Raw genomic sequence first — 16,379 nt, 5'->3', positions numbered from 1 at the left:
CTGAGTTTCAGGTATAGCTCTGGCTAATTAATAGCTGGATTTAAATCTCTCAGGTTCAAAGATTTCTCATCTGCAGAATTGGGAAAATCCCTGAGGATGAAAACAAGGTGATGTGTAGGCGCTCTGTACCACATGGGACATGATGCTTCTCTGTCAGGGTTAGAAAGATCTGCTGCTTTTTAAGTATTTTTATAACTTAGTTACTTGCTGAAAGGAGTTAGGCAGGTGTCGATGATGGAAATAGGTAGATTTATGGTCTGAAAGAGATGACTATCTCAAAGGCAAAACCACAAGGACTAAAAAGCTATTAATAATCATGTAGCAGAAAGTTGAAGATTTTATGAGACTGAAAAATGCATAGCTTTGTTCATTGAGAATAATTTATAAGCTTTAGGATAACAAACATTTTTGTATTAGATATAAAATTTTAAAAATTTATAAATTATGACTTCAGTATTTATAGACCCAAATTTCTAGGTATTTTGTAGTATAGAATATAAAATTCAACATAATCAGATTCACTCTCCCTCATGTTATATGCTGTAAAAAGAGCCAAGGAACTTAGTAAGACACTGTTTCAAAAATTAAAAATAAATAAATAAGCAAAAAAATCGGGGGTGTAGCTCAGTGGTAGGGTGCTTACCCAGCTTGCACAAGGTCCTGGGTTTGCTACCCAGTATCACAGAAAATTAAAACCAAATCAAACCAAAACAAGAAAACCAAACCAAGCCAAGGACTAAAGGTTCATAGACTCCTGTTGGGAAAATTATTATAGGCCAAAGATGCAAACTTGTGAATAAAATAGTAGAGTAGTTTGTCTACAGAGTAAATTTTTAATAGTGAAAATAAAATTTTCTAAATCTTTCTTCAAGGTCCTGAGCTAATGGGTGTTGGCTCCTTGCTGAAAAAGTACACAGCTCTTCTGTGCACACACATTGGTGATATACTGCCTGTGGCAGCTAGCATTGCTTCTACCAGCTGGCGACACTTTGCAGAGGTGGCCTGCATTGTAGAAGGGGACTTCACAGGTAGCTCTCTTATTTTCTGCCTATGGGCAGATGTTTATTTTAGGAGATTGAGGAAAGCTAAAATGTAACTTTTCCAGATAAAATTACATGTATTTATTGTATACATTTTCTGGTTCTCTTGTCTTTTGGCAATTCTGTTGTATTAAGCTTTCTGATATGGGAATCATATCCCCTTAAATATAATTGGTGGTTTAGATTTATAGCATCACTTTAACACTTCAATGAGGTCAGTGGTAACTGTTTAATTTTATTTGGGCAGCTTACAAATTAGTTGCCCCTTCAGAGTCATAATATATTCTATTATTACCGTGTTTTTTAATGTTTCTTTTATGAGGTTAGAACATTATTTTTGAGACCTTCTTTTTCTGAAGGTAAACATAGTGGCAAATGTTTACTTCTCTGAGTGAAAGACTGTAGTTCATAGTTCTGTGTTTGAAACAGTGTTTTTTGAAAAATATTTAAACTTTGAAGGTTCTCTTTGGTAATTGTATCCCTCTTTCAAAATAAAAGATAAAATAGTCCTACAGAAAAGACAAGCATTCCTTATTTTGTGACTTAGAATTTAAACACAGAGTAAGGTTATGTAGAGCTTTTATAGGATATGCACTTTAAATTTTAATGCCTTTTTAATTTCTTTTTAAATATAGGTGTTCTCCTTCCAGAGCTAGTAGTTTCTATAGTGCTTCTTCTCAGTAAAAATGCTGGTCTCATGCAAGAGGCTGGAGCTGTTCCTCTGCTGGGTGGCCTGTTGGAACACCTGGATCGCTTCAACCACCTGGCGCCAGGAAAGGAACGAGACGATCATGAAGAGTTAGCCTGGCCTGGCATAATGGGTAAGTCATCTTAACTTAGTACTTTCACTGAAGGAAACTTTGTCTTTGTTTAATCCTCGTGTCTTTCTGTTTAAAAGACACTTTACAAAGGAAGACCAATTATTTGCCATTTCCACTGATGGCAGTGGAAGTAGAAAATGAAGATAATCCAAATCGGGAGAAATTTGGGTTGCATTTAAGGAAATCTGGTATATTAGTAATTGTTGTTAAATTCCGAAATGGATTACTTTAGAAAGCACTGGAAAACTCTTTCCTGGAAGGTTTCTCCAGAAGATACTATTGAGGTAGTTAGACATGGTGCAGCTCAGGAGGCAGGAATTGGTCTGGGCTGACTTCCCAAAGTTATTGGTGTTATTTGACTTTAGTGAGATAAAAGATTCCTGGAGTCATAGGCACTGTCTGTAGAGCATTCCAAGTTAAAACAAAACTTTGATGTTCCAAGTTAAGAGCTTTGGCATATTTGAGTAAGTCACTGTGCATAGTTCTGGTTTCCTGGATTCAGAATTAATCTAAGTCATGGTTCCTATAAACTGAAAACTGCAGCTGGGTGGTCTTTTTCCTTTCATAGTTTAGACCATCATCTTTACCACACAGGAGCTTAAAACAAGAGGTGGTAGTTTGCCAAGGAAAATAGCCTTTAGGATATCAAATGTAGTTTTTAAATTTTAAATACAGTCAAAGTTTCAGCATTTGTCTGCTTTTGTTTCGGAGTGAACTTAAATTGTCATGTTATTTTTGTCTCTATAGTAAATATGACTGAGGGCATTTTATTTGATCAGCAACTTACTAATTTTAAAGCCTTTTTTAAAATTGTGAAATATAATGCACAAAAGTACATAGAGCAGTCTGTGGTTGATCAAAGGGAAAATTGTGTTATATCCAGGCTAAAAAGTGGAACATGGTAGGACTCTGCCAAACACTGCCTTGTCTCCTTACACCATGCCCCTCTATTTCTTACGAACATTTTGTTATCTAAGCATGTGTCCTTGAACAACATAGTTTTAATTTTGTCTTTTCTTGGGCTTCATATAAGTGGAATTTTACAGTATATGTCCACTGGTGTCTTGATTTTTACCTCAGCATTTAGACTCTGATCTTCATCATGTTAGTTTTTTCACTTTTATTGCTATATGTAGTATACCTTTGAGTATATCACAATTCATTCTTTCTACTTATTGATGGAAATATAAGTAGTTTCCAGGTTTAGGTTATAGTTGATAAGATTAGTTTAGGCACGTTTATTCCTTGGTGGAATTGCTAGTTTGTAGAGGATGCTTTACTGTAGGTTGCCAGTTTTCTATAGTTATTGTGCCCATGTTCATCTCCATTGCAAAGCATGAGAATTCTTGCAGTTTCACCTCCACACCTGGACTTGGCATTGTCAGTGCTTCCCGTTTTAGGCATTTTGGAGGGTGTACACTGGTATCTTTGCTGTATGTTCAATAGCATTTTCCTGATTATTAATGAGGGTTAATACCTTTATATATGTGTTGTGATTACCAGTTGAATATTCTGTTTTGTGAAGTGTCAACTCAAGTCCTAAACCCATTTTTCTATTTGGCTGTCTCTTTTTTTTTTTAATGTTTCATAGTGTTATTGTACATTTGAGATACAAGCTTTGTCTCTCTTTCTTGCATAGATTTTTATCTCACTCTAGTCTCTTTGGTCTCCTAATGGTGTTTTGGATGAATAGAAGTTAATATTAATGAAATCCAACTTGTTAATCTTTTTATGGTTGTTCATTTAGTGCTTTAAGAAGTCTTCTCTGTACCCACATCTTCTTCCTCATTATATTTAAAAGTTTTAGTTTACCAACTTTGACATTTGGAGTCATAGCACACTTAGAGTTGGTTTTTGTTTAAGTTTTGAGGTGGGGTTTATTGTGCAACCACTTTTGGGTGAAAGACTTGGCCTTGGTTACTCTTCTGCAGTGCTACTTTGGTTTAGGTCAAGTGGCTGTCTTTCCCTATGTCTGTTGTCATTTATAGTTCTTTCCTTCTTGACCAGCTGCACTTTCTAGGCCCTCAGGTAAATTGTCAAGTAGAAATGGTGGCACTGTGTATCCTTGTTTTATTCCTACTAGGAAACAAAGCAGTTTTTTTTTTTTTTTTTAATTCTTTAATTTAGCTTTTAATTTTTTACAGACTGCATCTTGATTCATTGTACACAAATGGGGTACATCATTTCATTTCTGTGGTTGTACACAATGTAGATTCATACCATTTGTGTAATCATAAATGTACATAGTGTAATGTTGTCTGTCTCATTCCACCATTTTTCATACTCCCCTCCCTCTCATTTCCTTCTACATAGTATAAAGTTCCCCCATTCTTCTCTCACTCTCCACACCCCCACCCCCATTATATATCTTTCTCCACTTATCAGGGAAAACGTTTGGCCTTTTTTTTTTTGACTTGTCTTATTTCACTTAGCATGATATTCTCCAATTCCATCCATCTATTTGCAAATAGCTATAATAGTATTCTTTATGACTTAATAGTATTCCATTGTATATATATACCAGAGTTTCTTTATCCATTCATCCATTGAAGGGCATCTAGGTGGGTTCCACAATCTAGCTATTGTGAACTGAGTTGCTAGAAACATTGATGTGACTGTGTTACTGTAGTTTGCTGATTTTAGGTCCTTTGGGTATAAACCGAGGAGTGGAATAACTGGGTCAAAAGGTGGGTTCATTCCAAGTTTTCTGAGGATTCTCAACACTGCTTTCCAGAGTGGCTGCACCAATTTGCAACTCCACTAACAATGTAAGAGTGTGCCTTTTTGCCCACATCCACACCAACATCTATTATTGTTTGTGTTCTTGATAATAGCCATTCTCATTGGAGGAAGATGAAATCTTAGAGTTGTTTTATTTTGCATTTCTCTAATTACTAGAGATGTTGAACACTTTATCATATATTTATTAATCACCTGTATGTCTTCTTCTGTAAAGTGCCTGTCCAGTTCCTTGGCCCCTTTATTGATTGGGTTCTTTGTATTTTTGGTGTAAAGTTTTGTAAGTTCTTTATAAATTTTGGAGATAAGTTCTCTATCTGAAGTGCGTGTGGAAAAGATTTTCTCCCACTCTGTAGGCTCTCTCTTCACATTCTTTTTTTTTTTTTCTTTTTTTAAATTTATTTTTATTTTTTTTTAATTTTTTTTTTCTCTTCACATTCTTGATTGTATCCTTTGCTGAGAAAAAGCTTTTTAGTTTGAGTCCAACCCATTTATTGATTCTTGCTTTGATTTCTTGTGCTTTGGGAGTCTTGTTGAGGAAGTCTGATCCTAAGCCAACATGATGAAGATTGGGGCCTACTTTGTCTTCTGTTAGGTGCAGGGTCTCTGGTCTAACTCCTATGTCTTTGATCCATTTTGAGTTGAGTTTTGTACACAGTGAGAGATAGAGGTTTAATTTCATTTTACTGTATGTGGATTTCCAGTTTTGCCAGCACCATTTGTTGAACAGGCTATCTTTTCTGCAATGTATGTTTTTGGTACCTTTGTCTAGTATGAGGTGACTATTTATTTGGTTTTGTCTCTGTTTCTTCTATTCTGTACTGTTGGTCTGCCTGTCTATTTTGGTGCCAATACCATGCTGTTTTTGTTACTTTTGCTCTGTAGTAGAGTTTAATGTCTGGTATTGTGATACCTCCTATTTCACTTTTTCTATTCAGGATTGCTTTGGCTATTCGAGGTCTCTTGTTCTTCCAGATAAATTTCATGGTTGCTTTCTCTATTTCTATGAGGAATGTCATTGGAATTTTAATTGAAATTGCATTGAATCTGTATAGCACCTTTGGTAGAATGACCATTTTGACAACGTTAATTCTGCCTATCCAAGAACATGGGAGATCTTTCCATCTTTGAAGGTTTTCTTCAATTTCTTTCTTTAGTGTTCTGTAGTTTTCATGGTAGAGGTCTTTCACCTCTTTTGTTAGATTGATTCCCAAGTATTTTTTTTTTTTTTTTTGAGGCTATTGTGAATGGAGTGGTTTTCCTAATTTCTCTTTCAGAGGATTCATCACTTATGAATAGAAATGCATTAGATTTATGTGTGTTGATTTTATATCCTGTTATTTTGCTGAATTCATTTATTAGTTCTAGAAGTTTTCTGGTGGAGTTTTTTGGATCCTCTAAATATAGGATCATGTCATCAGCAAATAGTGACAACTTTAGTTCTTCTTTTCCTATTTGTATCCCTTTAATTTCTGTGGTCTGTCTAATTGCTCTGGCAAGTATTTCAAGGATGATGTTGAATAGAAGTGGTGAAAGAGGGAGGGCATCCCTGTCTTGTTCCAGTTTTTAGAGGGAATGCTTTCAGTTTTTCTCCGTTAAGAATGATGTTGGCTGTGGGCTTAGCATAGATAGCCTTTACAATGTTGAGGTATGTTCTTACTATTCCTATTTTTTCTAATGTTTTAAGCAGGAAGGGGTGCTGTGTTTTATCAGCATCTATTGAAATAATCATGTGATTCTTAACTTTAAGTCTATCGATGTGATGAATTACATTTATTGATTTCCGGATGTTGAACCAACCTTGCATCCCTGGGATAAACCCCACTTGATCATGGTGCACTATCTTTTTAATATATTTTTGTGTGTATTTTGTTAAGGATTTTGGTATCTATGTTTATCAGGGATATTGGTCTAAAGTTTTCTTTCCTTGATGTGTCTTTGTCTAGTTTTGGTATCAGAGTGATACTAGCCTCATAGTATGAATTTGGAAGGATTCCCTCCATTTCTATTTCCTGAAATACTTTGAGGAGTATTGGTATCAGTTCTTCTTTAAAGGTCTTATAGAATTCGGCTGAGAATCCATCTGGTCCTGGGCTTTTCTTGGTTGGTAGGCTTTCAATGGCTTCTTCAGAATATTTCGGTACTTGAAATTGAGCTGTTTAGATTGTGTATGTCTTCCTGATTCAGTTTGGGAGGATCATATATCTCTAAAAATTTGTCAATGTCTTTGATATTTTCTATTTTTGTTGGATAATAGATTTTCAAAGTAGCTTTTAATTATGTTATGTATTTCTATGGTGTCTGTCATGATCTTTCCTTTTTCATCATGAATTCTAGTAATTTGAGTTTTCTCTCTCCTTGTCTTCATTAGTGTGGCTAGGGGTTTATCGATTTTGTTTACTTTTTCAAAGAACCAACTTTTTATTGTCAATTTTTTGAATTGTTTCTCTTGTTTCAATTTCATTGATTTCAGCTCTGATTTTAATTATTTCCTGTCTTCTACTATTTTTGGTATTGATCTGTTCTTCTTTTTCTAAGGCTTTGAGATGTAATGTTAGGTCATTTAGTTGTTGACTTTTTATTTTTTTAATGTATGAGCTCAATGCAATGAACTTTCCTCTTAGTACTGCTTTCATAGTGTCCCAGAGATTTTGATATGTTGTGTCATTTTTCTCATTTACCTCTAAGAATTTTTCTATTTCTTCCCTGATGGCTTTTGTTATCATTGCATTATTCAATAGCATATTATTTAGTCTCCATGTGTATGAGTAGTTTTTGTTTGTTATTTTATTGTTCATTTCTAATTGCATTCCATTATGTTCTGATAGGATACAGGGTAGGATCTCTATTTTTTTGTATTTACAAATGTTTTTTTTTTTTTTTTTGTGGCATAGCATATTGTCTGTTTTGGAGAAGGATCCATGAGCTGCAGAGAAGAAAGTATATTTGCTCGATGATGGATGAAATACTCTGTAAATATCCATTAAGTCTATATCATTGATTGTAGTATTTAGTTCTATAGTTTCATTGTTCAGTTTTTGTTTGGAGGATCTATCCAGTGGTGAGAGTGGTGTGTTGAAATCCCCCACTATTAATGTGTTTTGGTCTGTTTGATTCTCAAAATTGATAAGGGTTTGTTTGATATACATAGATGCTCCATTGTTTGGGGCATAAATATTTAAAATTATTATATCTTGCTGTTTTATGCTTCCTTTAAGCAGTATGAAATATCCTTTATTCCTTTTGACTAACTTAGGTTTGAAGTCCACTTTATCTGAGATGAGGATGGAAAACCCTGCTTTTTTACTGGGTCCATGTGCATGGTATGTTTTTCCCCATCCTTTCATCTTTAGTCTGTGGATGTCTTTTTGTATGAGATGAGTCTCTTGAAGGCAGCATATTGTTGGGTCTTTCTTTTTAATTCAATCTGCCAGTTTATGTCTTTTGATTTTTGAATTTAGGCCATTGACATTCAGGGTTATTATTGTGATATGATTTGTATTCCTGGTCATTTTGGCTTATTTTTGGTTTTTTACTTGTCCTTTGATTGGCTTTTCCTTTAGGGTAGCTCCTCCCTATGCTGACTTGTATTGTTGCTTTTTACTTCCTTCTCATGAAATATTTTGCTGAGAATGTTTTGTAGGGCAGGCTTTCTATTTGTAAATTCTTTTAACTTTTGTTTATTGTGGAAAGATTTTATTTCACTGTCAAATATGAAGGTTAGTTTTGCTGGGTATAGGATTCTTTGTTGGCATCCATGTTCTTTCAAAGCTTGAAATATATTGTTCCAGGCCCCTCTTGCTTTTAAAGTCTAGGCTGAGAAATCTACTGATAGCTGTATTGGTTTTCCCTTATATGTAATCTGACGCTTGTCTCTCGCAGCCTTTAAAATCCTATCTTTATTTTGTATGTGAGGTATTTTCATTATAATGTGACTTGTTGTGGATCTGTTGTAGTTTTGTGCACTGGTGTTCTGTAAGCCTCTTGTATTTGATTTTCCATTTAATTTTTCAGGTTTGGGAAATTTTCTCATATTATTTCATTGAACAGGTTGTTCATGCCTTGGTTTGTATCTCTGTGCCTTCCTCAATCCCAATAATTTTTAAATTTGGTCTTTTCATGATATCCCATAATTCGTGACTTCTTAACATCTCAGTTTGTTCAATTTTATTTTCAATATTAAATATTTTGTCTTCATTGTCTGAGATTCTGTCTTCCATGACATCTATTCTGTTGGTGATGCTTTCTATTGAGTTTTTAATTTGTTTTATCGTTTCTTTCATTTCAAGTATTTCCGTTTTTTTTTCCCCCCAGAATCTCTATCTCTTTATTGAAGTGTTCTTTTGCTCTTTTAACTGTTTACTGGAATGGTCATGCATTGCCTACATTTGCTCTCTTATTTCTTCTTTTGTTTCATGGATCATTTTAATTATGCAGATTCTAAACTCTTTTTCTGTCATTTCTACTGCCATGCTGTCATTGGATTCTATCACAATAGCATCTTCGTTTGTTAGGGACACCTTCTTCCCCTGTTTTTTCATATTGTTTCTATATAGTCCCCCTAGCAGTGAAAATCAGAGATACTGAATTCCTCCCCCCCCCCCGCCCCCTTGCAGGCTTATTATGACCCTGCAGTTTTCCACTACCTCTCCTTTGAAGGGGAGATCAGTACCAGTAGCACCCAATACAGAGAACATGCAACCCTGAACCAGATAGCTCCTGTAAAGACTTATTTTTAAAATAAACTGGATCAGTTCAATTACTCTTTACAGTATTTCTAGTTGTGAACAAGAGGATGATGAAGTGTGTAGATGTAAGTGAGTAAATAGAGGTACCTGTCAAAGGGCCTCCAGTCTCCTGTAGGTGTCTCAGGAAGGGAGCCAACCTTTCAGTGATGATGACTATGCACTCAGGAATAATTCAAAATGCCTGCACCAGCCTCCCTCCACAGAAGTTGGGGAGCCCCAGCGAGGGTGTGGTGAATCAGCACGGAGGCAGGCGCATTGTCCCTCAGCAGTAGGGGAGCAGGCGGGCAGGTTCAGCAAGGGCATCAGACCTTGGTTGGGGGAGGGCAGACTCAGCGATCACAAGCGGGTATTCCAGGGGAAATGCTTTCTGTATTTCACACATGTTGTAGGATTCTTTTTGTACTTTTTTTTTTTTTTTTTTGAATATTAAAGATGTTTCCTTCTGCTTTTGTTTTTGTGATGAGGTTTTATTTTTGATTGGATGTGAAATTTTGTCAAGTGTTTTTCTGTATTTCTGGATGATTTTTAAAGTTTTCTTTTTTCTATTAACGTGTTGTTATGGGGCGCATCTTAAGAACAGACTGATCACCACTGAGAAGTCCAAATTTGAGAGTCTTTATTAAGCTGGCTGGCTGACTGTCTCATACAGTGCCCCAAAAAATGGCTATTGGGAGAACAGCCCCGACCCCAGGGTTGTAGGGTTCTTATACCAAAAATCACATTAATCATAAGTGTCTGTTGTTATGATTCAAAATTACACATTAACATCATGAGATCATCGACAGAGGGGGAAGTGGGTCAAAATGACCCTTACCTAGGTACAAACTAAAGAATGGTTGCTAATATCCACACAATAACTGTTTACATGGTACATTGTTTAGGAGCAATAGGAATCAAAAGAGAGCAATTCTTTACTACATAGGAGTTGCCATTGCGTATTATTAAACGTGTCACTGATCATGTGCACAGAGGCAGGCTGTTCTCATGGGAGAAGCTTATTTCCTACATAACATGGAGTCTCAGAGCAAAATGGAGTCTGGCCTATAACATTCTCATGGAACCAGATCTGTCAGCCCATCACAGTGTCAAAGGTTAAAATCACTTACATTTTTGGAATGAAACTCTCTTGGTTATAATGTATTGGTCATATTAATACTTATTGCTGCTCTTGGTTTGCTTTTTTATAAAAACACTTTTTCCATCTGTGTTTATAATATTCCTGGATTTCTTTGCATCTGTGTTTGTCATTTTCCTTGTAATTTTTTATATGCCCTGTTATTTTCTTTTCTTGTAGACCCTACCAGTTATTGATAACCATTACCCCTTTGTTTTAAGGAAACTAATGCAGGAAGAGGGCAGCTCCCATACCCTTTTAGCACTTCTTGACAATCTCTTCACTTAAGAATGTTAGCTAGGCAGGGAGAAAGTATTCGATGGATTTGAGAACAGAAAAAAAAAATAGACATTTAGGTTTTAATTAACAAGATTATGCTAGACTTAAAGGGAGTTGGAGAATGTTCTTTCATTTTGTTTTCTTTCAAGGGTGTGTATTAGATTGGTAGAATTTGCCATATAATCATCTTGGTGTGTAGTTTTATTTGTGAACAATCTTTTTAGTGGTTGGGGTGGGGTGGAACCAGACTCATTTTTTTTTTAAACTGCAGTAATATATGTGTGACTTAAAATTTACCATTTTAATTTTTTTTTTTTTTTTTTTTGTGAGGAGAATTGAGGATTGAACCCAGGACATTTTATCACTGAGCTACATCCATTTTTCAGTTTTGAGAGAGGGTCTCTCCAAGTTGCCCAGGCTGGCCTTGAAGTTGCAATTTTCCTTTTTTTGTATTTTATTTAGAGACAGGGTCTCGCCAGGTTGCTTAGGACCTTGCTAAGTACTGAGGCTGGCTTTGAACTTGTAATCCCCTGCTTCAGCCTCCTGAACCACTGGCATTACAGGTGTGAGCTAGTGGTACAGGCTCACTATAACCATTTTTCAGTGCACAGTTCAGTTACATTGAGTGTATGCACATCGTCATGCAACAATATTGTCCATCTGTACCTTTTTTTCATTTTCCCCAACTGAAACTCTGTACCTCTTCGAGACTGACTTCTTATTTCCCCCATTGTCAGCCCCTGACAACCTTGCTCTCAGCTGTTAGTTAACTTTAGGTACAATTTTTACAGGCTGGATATGATTCCCCCTGCCCCAATCATTTTTCATATTATCGGATTGGTGTCCTAGCATTTTCAAAGGTGACCCATCAGTTAGGTTTTAGCTTTTCTGAGTGTCATTATCAACTAATAGAATTTTATTGATTTGATGTTTATTACCTCAAAAGTAAATTTTAGCTTTTAGTTTTTTCTAATATGTAGATTTAATGTCCAAGCATATCTTTAGTTATTCATCCCAAGATTTGATGGGCAATATTTTCATTATCACTCATTTTAATGCATTTTCTAATTTCCATAGATATTTTTTCTCAGAATTTTTGGTTACTTAGAAGCATATTTTATAATTTTCAAATATGTGAACATTTGTTTTTCTTATTTTTACCTTTTTTAGTTTTAACTATATTATAGTCAGCACACAGGCTCTGTAAGTTTGTCTTTGAAATCAGTTGAGATTTCCTCTATGGCCCTGCATGTAGCAAGATTTGAAATTCTTGCTGAGTAAGTTTTTTTAAAATATCATTCTGTATTTAATAGAATTTGTTTGTAGTGTTAGTTACAAAGAGAGGTATGTTATTCTCTTAATGCAATTGTGAATTTTAAAATTTTTATTTTTTCAGACAGTTTGTGTCTTTCATTTGAACTATTGATCTATTGATTGATTTTTGGTTTCTGTATATGCAGAGTCATTTTTTACAGGTCAGAACTGTAGAAATAATGAGGAAGTGACGCTTATACGCAAAGCTGATTTGGAGAACCACAATAAAGATGGAGGCTTCTGGACCGTGATTGATGGGAAAGTATATGACATAAAGGACTTCCAGACACAGTCGTTAACAGGAAATAGTATTCTTGGTAAGGCTGTACATTTTTCTTTTCATTGTCAATAGCATGTGTTATTTTAAGCAGAGTGGTCAGCTTATAAGTGATCTCTTCCATTCTTCAGCCCCTACATATTTTCATGTATCTGTGACTTTTAGTGTTTACCTTATCAACAAATTCAGGCCCAGTTGAAGAAGTTCTGTGCATTATTGTGCATTCTTTGTTCCAAAACTTATTGGAATTTGTTCCATTTTCTGTGGTGGGCCAGGCAATCCTGGGAGAGAGTGAGAGATAATTATATTCTGTATCCCTCACTTTTGAGTTTACCTTCTTGCCCTTTCTATATAGGTGTCTAGGCACATTGCATTGAAATCATGGTGCTCCTTTCCTTTCTGTTTCAGCTCAGTTTGTAGGTGAAGACCCAGTGGTAGCTTTAGAAGCTGCTTTGCAGTTTGAAGACACACGGGAATCGATGCATGCTTTCTGTGTTGGCCAGTATTTGGAGGTGAGGACTGCCAGGAGTGACATGGGAGACATCAGGAGAGGACCTCTGTGTGTTTGTGATAGAATGAGTTTTAGCCTGAAGTACTGATATTTGGGCCCTCTGGGGGAGTTAAGTGATAAACATAAAGATTGGTTAGAAATTTTTTCCATAAATGAATTTACACTTAAGATTTATGATCTGTTGGCTTTGAATAAATTTTTGATTTTTTTTTTAGTTATAGATGGACACATACCTTTATTTTATGCATTTATTTTTATGTGGTGCTGAGAATTGAACCCATTGCCTTCACACATGCTTGGCAAGCACTCTACCACTAAGCCACAACCCTGGCCCTGAAAAATTATTTTTAAAGTTGTCAATGTGTGAGAAATATAGACACTATTCCACAAAAAAAGAGTTTAAATTTTGGTCTTTAAAATAAGTGTGAACTTATATAGAAATTTGGAAGGACTTACTATACTCAATTATGTAATTTTGGGGAAGATCTGTAGGAGCATAGTTCTATAGGATAGAGGTAGATCCTTCACATAGATTTCTGAGGATTGGACTTTATGTATTGGAATTGGCTTTTCAGATTTCTGGGGTAATAAAATTCAGTAAATAATATAGGATAGGGCTTAAATCATTTTAATGGAAAACTGTAAATTCGTGTGAGTGGAAAAATTTAAGATTATTTTCACTTGAACTTTTGCTTTCTTTTTTAATGAGTTTGCTTTTTATTAGAATTAACTGTTTCCTCCACAAATAGTCACAATTCACTAATGTATAGTAGCACTTATATTTTTGTTTCTCATTGAGTTCTTTATGCACATATCAACTCATCATTTTCTGAAGCATTGTATATAATCACTTTGGAAACTATTTGATTTCCTAAAGAATATTCTAGCTAAGTTATTTATCTATATTTCCTCCCCCACCTCCCCATAGAGCTGTGTGTCAGCTGTCTGCTTTCTAGGATGTGTGGGTTTTTTGTGGTTCTACTGTTACTTGAGCACAGTAGTATAAACTCATTGCAGGATGTAGGAACAGGGTGCCCAGAACACCCAGTTGCCCTCTTCATGGCTCAAGAACATGTTGAGCACATAAGCTATTGTTCTTTTTGGTTTTATGTTTTTAATTAACCTTGTTTTCTCAGACTGATGTTGAAATTAATTTTTCCAGCCTGACCAAGAAGTTGTTACCATACCAGATCTGGGAAGTCTTTCTTCACCACTGATAGACACAGAGAGGAATCTGGGCCTCCTCCTTGGATTACATGCTTCCTATTTAGCATTGAGCACACCGCTGTCTCCTGTGGAGGTTGAATGTGCCAGTAAGAAAAACTTTGTTTTCTGCTAACCTATCAGATTATTTTATTTCAGTTGAGCCATCAGTGCCATTAAGGGTAGGAGAGGGATAAAAATCAACTGTTGCTGAAGAAAAATAATAAGGATAGGATAGTGAGATTCCACCAGTTATTTAGAAACAGCTTTCATTTGTCTTATGGTCTGTGGCCTCAGGAAAGCTAACTAGTGTGCAGGAATGTCTGTCCTCTGACTGGTTTCACTTATTGCCTATGACAGATGGGTCCAAGATAGCCATTATCTCTAAATTGCACACAGTGCGGATTGCCCCTTCCTATTGGGAATAGCCTTCTATTCGAGAATTCCAGTTTCACCAGACTCAGGGCAGATACATTTTGGAATGATAACTTTTGTAACCATCTAAAATTTTAAAGTTTCTCTGTATCTCATATGATGGAACGTTTGTAACCATCTAAAATTTTAAAGTTTCTCTGTATCTCATATGTTGTACGTTTCTCCTCTGTGCATCTGTCCATCCAGCAAGTATCTGTTGAGCAGTTAGTTGCTTCTATCAGTTACCATACTGGGTGTTAGGAATGCAAAGATGGATAGGATATGCTTCCACTCTCAGCTGCTTTTGTGATGTTGAACCAGTTTGCTAAGTGGATCAGAAAACAGAGTGGTAAATGATGAAATGGAGGCATTTAGAAGGGTTTCTGCAGAAGAAAGTCTTCCCAGTAGCGCAGTCCTGGAACTGGATATGGGAGATTTTGGACAGAAATAGATTGTAAGTGGCACTGTTGAGAAGGGTGGGGTCACCAGCTTTTTGTCAGAGTGAACGTCTGTTGAGGATGATGTTGGTGTCTGCTCCGTCCCCTGTGGAGCAGACCTTTGGGCCCATGCCCTCACTGTGCCTACCTACATTCCTCCTTGACACTGGTCATACTAGCGGAGGATGAGTTTCCCTCAAATCATCAGGGAGTGAGAATAGGAACCTCCAAGATAGAAAGAGTAAATAGTGCTGTGGGCCCTGGTGGGTGGGGTCTGAATCCATTGCAGGTTCAGATGTGAAGCTTGTCTTTGAGGGATAAGGAGGAGCTCCCAGTGTTCTGAATAGAACCAGGGAGGATCAGGATCAGGTTTGTGTTTTAGAATAATTAATGTGATCATTTGGGGGATGCTCCTGAGTACTCTAAATCTAAATGTTCAGTAAAGGAATACTAAGTGCTTCTCAGATTTGATGTGTGTTTGGAACAATACTTCGTTAACCTAAATCATTAATAAAAATCAACAGTGATGTATATTCCGATTCTTTCTGGGTGTCATAAAGTTATTATTATTCTTTCTGGGTGTCATTAAGAATCTGTCCGATTCTTTCCTGTGGTTGTCATAAAGTTAAATAGTTAATATTCCTGTTTGCCCTAACAGATGGTATATTCTTGTTGAACTGTTGTTTCTGTATCTTGTACTACACAGGTCTCCTTTCCAGTTCATTGGGCCTCCCATCTCTAAGATCTTTCCTTTTTAAAGATTTTGTGTTGTTTGTTAAATATTCTCTTGTTCTTGTTACTTTATAAATATTCTAGTAATATTAGCCTAGCCTGAGGATGTTCTTTGTAGAAAACCTTCAGCTATGCTGTTATCCTTTCTGCATACTTGGCATTGATAACATGGTAAGACAGAAGGTCAGAGAGCAATTTAGGGGTCAGGCTCAGGTTTTTTATAACAGCTTGGTTTCTCAAGGACCAGCTAGCATCCTGGGAGAACTACATCAGTTCCTTCTGAGGGTGTGGTCCTGGTGGCTTTAGGGCCCCACCTCTCAGAGGTCTCACTGCCTTTTTTTTTTTTTTAAATACCTTTATTTTATTTATTAATTTTATGTGGTGCTGAGGATTAAACCTAGTGTTTCACACAAGCTAGGCAAGTGCTCCACCATGAGCCACAACCCCAGCCCTCTCACTGCCTCTTAACATCTACATCACCTTACTGAGGACCCAAATCCTAACCCATGAATCCTTGGGGGGCACTCTCAAACTATATTTAAACCATAGCCCATTGCATATTTGGAACCAGGAAGCTCTATGCAGAGTACTGCTGATCTTGTAAACATTGGATTGGAACTGCTATACTAAGTTCTGATGCCATGCTTGAAGTATGTTGAGTAACCTGAAAGTGTTACTTGTCTTGCATATTCAGAAGATTTGTCAGTCAGTTTACACGTTACAGGTAATTCTTTTTCACACATGATGCTG

The 16,379-nt window shown here is 36.1% G+C and overlaps 1 protein-coding gene across 1 annotated transcript in view; it reads left to right on the top strand.

The window, feature by feature from the left end:
* The window catches only part of Herc2 (HECT and RLD domain containing E3 ubiquitin protein ligase 2), a 207,278-nt gene that overhangs the window by 70,142 nt on the left and 120,757 nt on the right, over positions 1–16,379 (top strand). The window contains 5 exon segments of the mRNA XM_047538401.1: positions 873–1,028; positions 1,676–1,861; positions 12,202–12,372; positions 12,741–12,844; positions 14,006–14,156. Coding sequence (XP_047394357.1) covers positions 873–1,028; positions 1,676–1,861; positions 12,202–12,372; positions 12,741–12,844; positions 14,006–14,156 — 768 coding nt within the window.

The sequence above is a fragment of the Sciurus carolinensis genome, chromosome 2, assembly GCF_902686445.1.
Source record: "Sciurus carolinensis chromosome 2, mSciCar1.2, whole genome shotgun sequence".
In the NCBI taxonomy this organism is placed as follows: domain Eukaryota; kingdom Metazoa; phylum Chordata; class Mammalia; order Rodentia; family Sciuridae; genus Sciurus; species Sciurus carolinensis.
This window is presented reverse-complemented; position numbering and strand designations above follow the sequence as displayed.